General features: G+C 32.7%; 1 protein-coding gene across 1 annotated transcript; it reads right to left on the reverse strand.

Annotated features, from left to right (window-relative positions):
• Positions 1-4275: 4275 nt before the first annotated feature.
• On the reverse strand, positions 4276-7312 carry LOC106100885 (MD-2-related lipid-recognition protein-like). The gene is made up of 4 exons (XM_013279949.1): positions 7198-7312; positions 6118-6234; positions 5402-5574; positions 4276-4687 (listed from the first exon to the last, which is right to left on the reverse strand). The coding sequence occupies exons 1-4, from the start codon at positions 7277-7279 to the stop codon at positions 4598-4600; spliced, it is 462 nt and encodes a 153-aa protein (XP_013135403.1). The 5' UTR covers positions 7280-7312; the 3' UTR covers positions 4276-4597.
• Positions 7313-7640: the final 328 nt, after the last annotated feature.

Here is a 7640-nt window from a genome sequence, read left to right on the forward strand (position 1 = left end):
ACTGGTGGGCCGTTTGAGGCCTAAGTTTGTACAAAACGTATTCATGTCGTAATCGAAGATCAAGTCAAACTGGATTTTGAATAATTTATTGGAGTATGTCAAATACAATAGAATATTTTGATTATGTATTAATATAACAAACAAGCTATTGGTATTATTTTACTATTGTAAAAATTCAGTGAATTGTTAATAGTTTACGTCAATAAGAAGATAATGTTTAATGTAATCTAATGTCACTTAATATAAATTTATAAACGAATTATATGAAGAATATGCAAAATAATAACTTCTGTATTTGTTATTTGGTTAACGCAAAACTGTTTTCTAATCTATATTCTGATACTAACACCCTTGGCGAGATTTTTACGGCACTCCCATTTTAGGGGACAGTTATGTAAGGTTATGTGAGACTGTCTAATTCAACAATTTGGCGTCCCTTTCTGTCCAGCGCCCTAAGCCGTCAACCCTAATATCGGCCCTAGATTATCTTTTATAAATTTTAAAGTAATGAAAGGTTTTATAAGATTGTAAGTAATCAACAAATTAATTGTAAGTGAGAGTGTAATTTAAGAAGTAATGAGATCTAATGAAAGTTAAAGAGAATTGAACGAACACGGAGGAGTTAGAAAGTGACGAATGTATGTTGATGTCGAACTAAGATTAACTTCGTTACACGCATGGGAAATCTAAGACGCATCAAATCCGCTTAACGAGACTTCAATTGTATTAGTACTTATATATTCACTTCAAGTGACATAGTTATTTATACCGTCCCTTAGTCTAGATTTCGACTATAGAAGTTGTGGTCAGTTAAAGACCATGTGCCAGTAAGAAATTGATTTTTATTTTTGAATAAAACTCAATAATTATTAACCCAATTAAAAAAAATTGCCGTTAAAGCTTCATAATCACTTAATAACAAAGACTATATTTGTTAATGGAATCTCAAAGCTAATGTATTTTATACCTAATTTTTCGCAACTACGCAACACAACTGTCTTGTTGACAAAAGCTTATGAGTTTGAAGTATGTAAGTACTAAAGCGGTTAGTGCTTAGCTTAGCCGGAGAAAGGCCTAGGCTGGACACAGGTCATTCACTCCGCATACCGCAAATACCTGGATCCGGTCTTTCATGCTTTATCCCGGTTTCATTGGCTTAAAGTTGAGGTGTGGTCGTACTTATAGCGAAACCTAATAAAAAAAAAAAATTAAATAAACGTTTTTACTGAATAATACAAGAGAGAGAAACAATTATAGTAAGAAATTAAAAAAGAGTGAATTTTCGAAGTTTTCAAGTTAAATAATTTTTTTACTTTTTACAAATAAAGGATATAGTTTACATTAGCAATGATCAATTAAACATTTGCTTTTGATTAATCCCTGTAACTTATTTTAAATTAAAAAGTTGAGTAGTCGATTAATATTATTTTAGCAAACGCCCGCTGCAATATTAGCCACACACTTTATTACGAGGACCGTATATAGAAATAGTTTGTGCAACGGACGTACAGGAAGAACTTTAAAGTATACAGCGTACTCCCACACCTCACGCCACGCTTATTGAGGTAGGCAGCGCTACAAAATGTGTTTATAACGGGCTTCCTGATCTCTGACAACTTAGTATTGGAAAATACGTTACTTTCTTGAGACAAGTTTGCTCTAAGATATTCTCGGAAGTTACGTATTACTTGACTTGTGTTTAAAATCAATGCAAATATTTGAATCAAATCATCTTTACTTTCATTTAGTATATTTCGTTTAGTTATTTTATTTAAATATATAATGTATTAGCTTACGCCCGCGACTCTTGCCTATGTGTTCTTCCCGACTATCGGCTACATCTGTACCAAATTTCATCCGAATCCGTTCATCCGTTTAGGCTACAAACTCTAACAAACATCCATTTAAACTATCGCATTTATTATATTAGTATGATATGATTTGATTTATCCTATTAATCTGAATAAATTATTGTTTCTCAATGTGTCAGTTATTATGAGAAAAAAAAGTTGTACCAGTAACATAGGTCACGAGAGTTCTGAATTTTTTGCAGAGACGTCAAATAACTTCTTTGTATCGCCATCTATCGTTCCATAATTACTATATTTAAAGTAATAATCTTTTTTAAATCAACACTAACAGCTTGTTCAATACTAATCACGTCGAGGCTTTCCTTTGCTTTGTTATCAGTTCTCGTTATCGTTAAATCAGCAATTATTTTGTCTACCTCACCTCTAGTATACTTTCACACTTATTTCGAGGTCAACACATTCAATTTATGGTAACAACTATCATCACTTTGTGTTAGTAACGTAAGTTAAGGCACAGATAATATAACTTTATAATATATCAGTAAAGTAATTGTACTCCTTGAGGTTACTTTCCTAGAAATTACCAATAACCTTGTGCTAATGGTAGGAAGAGGTAATTTACTTCTTACTAGTAACTTCTAACTACAAATGCAAAGGTTTAGATGGATGGATGTTTACTAGAGTTTGTAACCTAAACTGCTGAACGGATATCGAGGAATTTTGGCGTAGATGTAAAGAATAGTCGTAAAGAACAAAGGCCAGTTTTTTTCTATTTCCACACGGACAAATCGTGGACGAAAGCTAGTGCTGAAATTTTAATAAAACTATTATGTTCTGTAAAAATGTTTTTTGTCCGTCGACAAAGATAAAAAACATTTTTCAGTCGTCATTTTGCAATATTGCCACATAAAAATTAATAAATCGTGAAAGTATTCGTCATAAAACATTGTTTATTTCCGAACAAAATTAAATGAGCAATAAAATTATCATGGGAATTTTATTCGTAAATTCACTTTCAATTAGTGGTCAAAACTTAAAACTGGCCAACCACAATCAACGGAAATGAGAAGTTTTTTTTTTAATTCGACAGTTGTTTTTTCCTGTGCCTATACTTTCAGGTACATTATCTTGTACAAGTTTTTACTTTCATTTACTCAGCCGGTGATTTGTTTTTTTATCTCAATCTGTTTGTTTTTTATTGCCAGTAATTTTTTGCCAGTCTCATTTTTGTTTGACTAACGCGATAGAAAAAAAAAATTTTTTTTTTATTCATTAACACGTAATCATTAATCACAAAAAAAAACAGTTTTAATCTTTAGATCTAGTTATAGTGAATTAGTACAAACTATCATTGTCCCTTTTTAAAGTCTTCCATGATACGAGGTAAAACTATATCTATGTGACGTCATTAAAAACTATGTAATCTATCATTATAAAGTATTATTCCTACGGTATAGTGTTTTAAAACTTTATCTGTTCGAGACTAATGCACCTAGGATCTCTTTTCTCACAAAATTGCTAAAAGGCTGGTGAAAATTGCATTGTATCAGTCCAATGAACCGTCAGTTGGCCAATGCAGGCTTGCTGGGAACGCGGCTGTTGTCTGTGAATGCAAGACTGCAACAATGTTGCTTGTACTCGTGGTTATACGTCTCGAGGTAATAACATATTACTGAAAAATTAAACTAGAGAAAAATTGCCTTACGTTGGATATTACTGATTGTTTTATTTAAAGAAAATACCAATCGAATTGAGACAATACCTAAACAGAAGTTGAATGACTGACGAGGAATGCAACGAAATACTTTTTTTATATCATATTGTTGTTTCTAAACAATCGTGCAATCTGGTTTATGGTAAAAGTGCGTAATCAGTGCCATTCGGCGTTTGTACTTCGTTTACTGCTTGCTCATCGTCCTAAATAACTAAGTTAGTAGTAAATCGTTGTTGTTTAAGTCAGCATTTTGTTGTTGAAATTTTGTTGGAAAGTACAATATTTTGTTATTAAATTACGATAGTTAGTTAGAAAATACAATACCGTACTATTTTGAAAATGTATCCATTTTTGCAAATACAACCAAAAAGTAAATATTCTAACAATATCCTCTTACTCACCAGAAAACAAAATATGAAAAATAAAACAATTAAAAACACACATCTACTCCACATTTTAAATCTGTTAATTTCGTTAATTTATAATGTTAGTTACAGCGCCATCTATTAACAAAGAGATAAAGATAACGTTTGCATTGTTACTCTAGCTACGGAAAGATGGCGCTGTAAAAAAAATTATGAAGCTTATGATTTTTACGTTAATTTATCGCTTTATTAACTTTTTAAGAGGTGCCTTAGTGTGGATTTACAACGGGATCACTCACTGAATAATATATTTTTTTCCCGATTGGGAGTGCTGAAGTTGTGTCTTAAGACATATAAAATGCAGGAATTAATTTAAAACTAAAAATAGCGAGAAATATCTTTTATTTATTAACAGATTTCTATTACATTTAATTATTAAATTTGGTGTTAGTGAAAAACAACTATCTTTTCATAATCCCTATAAAGCAATTTAAATAACAAAAATATATTGTAAACTTCTAAAGTACCGTAAGTTTCCACTGCTGAAATAACAGAACAAATCATGAGTTTCTTTGTTTTTGTAGTGGTATATGGGAAACTCACAATAACTATTCAATTATTTGTTTAACACTGGTGTAATACATAGTAATGATAAATTAAAATTTACAATTTTTATAATCGAATATCATTTTCATTGTAAATAATATTTATTTCCTTATTTTAACATTAAAGGTGAAACAGCATTGCTGGGTTTGATTTTCCGCGTTCCAGAAAGCCATTTTGATGGGGAATTTGCCCTTAAAAGAAGAAAAACACTTAAATAAACAATAAATGATAATTAAGAAATTTATCTTCGCACGAATGGGCAGGCTCGCCCGGTGTAATACCACGACCACACAGAAAACAGGCGTGAAGTGGAAGCAATTCCGCGTTTCGTCTGATGAGTGTGGTGCCGGAGGCCTAATTCTAGTCCCTTTCCCTTTCCACCCTTTTCTTAAGAGGAGAGGATAGGAAGGAAAAGTGAATTTGACAGTGGAGGGGACGCATAGCAAGGGGAAATGTCCTATTTATGTGCATCTCTTCCGTCCATGAAGGGTAGGCAACGCATCTGCAATTGCGGATGTTTATGGGCAGCGGTCGCTTTCCATTTCGGTGGATTCAGGTGGTCGCTTGCTCGTTTGCCACCATATATTTTAAAAAAAATTAAGAAAGGTAAAAGTGTAACTCCAATTGTTATTTAGCTTTGAGTAGTTGCGGATGTGTACAATACATTCACATAACATCCAGTGAACATTTATAACACTAGGTACCACGGATTGTTTTTTATTGTCTTTGAAATGTTTTCTAATAGTCGCAGCGAGATGTTATATAGCCTATAGCCTTCTTATTTAGTACTGTTATCAAATTCAAGAAGTTATTTTTTAAATATGGTTATATTTTCTGAGATATAAGTCTAAAATCGCATTATTATTTAAACTACTTTTTTGGTTGTAAAATCAGTAGTTACTTACCGGTGACATCTTGCCCAGAGTGAAGTGTACGTCGAAATTCTTCCTCTCTTCTGTCTCTAGAGGACAGTTGACCAGCCCACAGACTTCCTCCGGTGTTTTGATCACAGTATCATACGTGTTGGTTTTCTTATCATCGCTGTATAGAGCTAGTTTGAGGTTGTTTGCCGGGAAATCTAGGAAAAGAAGATGTTAAAGTTGTATTAGTAAAAAGTATTATTTATAAATTACTCTCACCCTTATTGAATTAGAAAAAATACAAAGTAAATCGCCTATATATTCTTCCAGACTATCCTCTACATCTATGCCAATTTTCATCGAGATCCGTTGAAGTTACATACTCTAACAAACATCCAACAATCTAAACATTCGTATTTATAATATTAAGAAGTAAGGTTAATCTATATTACTAAAATGTCTAGTTTACTCCTATATCTCCTAAGATATAATTATATTCACCTCAAGTAATCTTGTTTATTACTAGGTCGCAATGTAAACAATTATTATCCGTTATATAAAAACAATAATTTCTGTTAGGATAAATATAGACATTGTTTTCACAAACTGCAAGAGATGTCAATGAACTCGAACATAAATAGGAGTTAAAAAACTAAAACTGATTAAATTGAGTTATTTAGAATTTACGATTCAAATCGGTAGATGGCGTTGATTTTAACTAAACCTGATCATGTTAGCATTGTGCTATAAGCTGGTCTTACGTGGTGTGAAGTCAACATTGACGGAATAGGCTTTGTCAGGCTTGACGACGCAGAGACGAGGGCCGCGGGGGCAAGGGTCCACTGCCACGTTGTGGATGCTGCACTGCGACGTTTCCACTGCAACAAAACAAGCATTAATGTTTATAGCATAAATGTAATTTTGGAGAAGAACTCTATCTAGAATTTTTAACTCTAGAGTTGTCTGTATAGACAATATTTTAATGAACTAACTCTTCAAAGATATCTTCGTAGCCTTGAAAATGCACCTAATTAAATATAGCCTTATTGTAAGCTTATGACGTCTGTGTAATTTTTTCTATATTCCAAGACATTAATTGGAACAAAACGCGGAATTTCTGGTCTTGAGTGATTGAAATTCGGAATTTTATAAGGACGTTTTAGGCTTCTTGGTTTATTTTAATTAGTACTCAATACAATTCGCCTTCATAAAGACTAGTGGTTTATGCTTCTATAGCCATGTAGCTATTTTAGATTACTCATAACATTCAACAAGTCAGCTTGATCCATCCGTTTCGGAGAATAATAATGGCTCAATTTAATAACAATTATCTTTGTTGTGTTTATGAATACACGAAAACATTTGGATTGTAACTTGGATAGAACTGTTATTTGGATTGATTATAATTTGGATTGGAACATTACATTGGAAAATAATTGGATTGCTATTATTGTTGTTATTAAACATGCTTTAATATTTAATATTTGTAGTACTTTCTTCGAAAAGGTTACTTAAAGAAGTTGACTAAAATGACCGCTTATTTCTTTAACATCTGCTCGGTCGTTGTTCTTCGTTCAATTAATCTGTTGTCTGTAGATATTAATGTAGCTATTTAGTACTTAGATGGTTGGTTCTAGTATCCTCTGAGATAAACTGTAACCTAAACACGAGGAGTATTTGTGGAGATTGAATGAATTGGGTTAAGGTTAATTGATACGAGGGGAGAAGATTTGAGTTACTCGTAGCAGTTTAAGAATTTGGGTTAGCTATTTTATTAATCAAATTCTTAGTACTCTAGGCATTCAATCAGATATTTAAATAATATACAGGGTTATTCTTACCGTCTTTGCAGTTCTTTTTGATGATAAAATCAGATTGTACGATGAGGCAGCACAAAGAGAGGATGATGATACGAACGTCCATGTTGAGCGAGGCACCGCGCGCGACTGTGGCACACCGATCATGTTTGTTATAACAATTGGTCATTATTAAACGTTCCTCTTCGATAGGGTTGCGTTAGCATCCGTTATATAGAGTAATAGCTTTCGCCCACGACTCCGTTCGCGCGGAATTAAAAAAAATGCAAGTAGCCTGTGTTCTTCCAGCCTATCCTTAACATCTACGCCAAATTTCATCGAAATACGTTCAGATGTTTAGGCTACAAACTCTAACATCCATCCATCCATCAAAACTTTCGCATTCATAGAACTAATTTTAAATCAAGAAAGACCGGAACTTTAGAGAGAACGGCGACAACCAATCTACCAGTTATTTTTGTAACAGC

This window comes from Papilio polytes, unplaced genomic scaffold, assembly GCF_000836215.1.
Source record: "Papilio polytes unplaced genomic scaffold, Ppol_1.0 DF824035.1, whole genome shotgun sequence".
Lineage (NCBI taxonomy): Eukaryota > Metazoa > Arthropoda > Insecta > Lepidoptera > Papilionidae > Papilio > Papilio polytes.

What these genes read in the sequence shown, in the direction of transcription:
- LOC106100885 (XM_013279949.1), bottom strand. Translation starts at nt 7,279, where the DNA reads ATGGACGTTCGTATCATCATCCTCTCTTTGTGCTGCCTCATCGTACAA. An exon ending in CAAAAAGAACTGCAAAGACG is followed by an intron (nt 6,235 to 7,197) that starts GTAAGAATAACC and finishes GTTTTGTTGCAG; the next exon opens with TGGAAACGTCGCAGTGCAGC. An exon ending in CAATGTTGACTTCACACCAC is followed by an intron (nt 5,575 to 6,117) that starts GTAAGACCAGCT and finishes TTCTTTTCCTAG; the next exon opens with ATTTCCCGGCAAACAACCTC.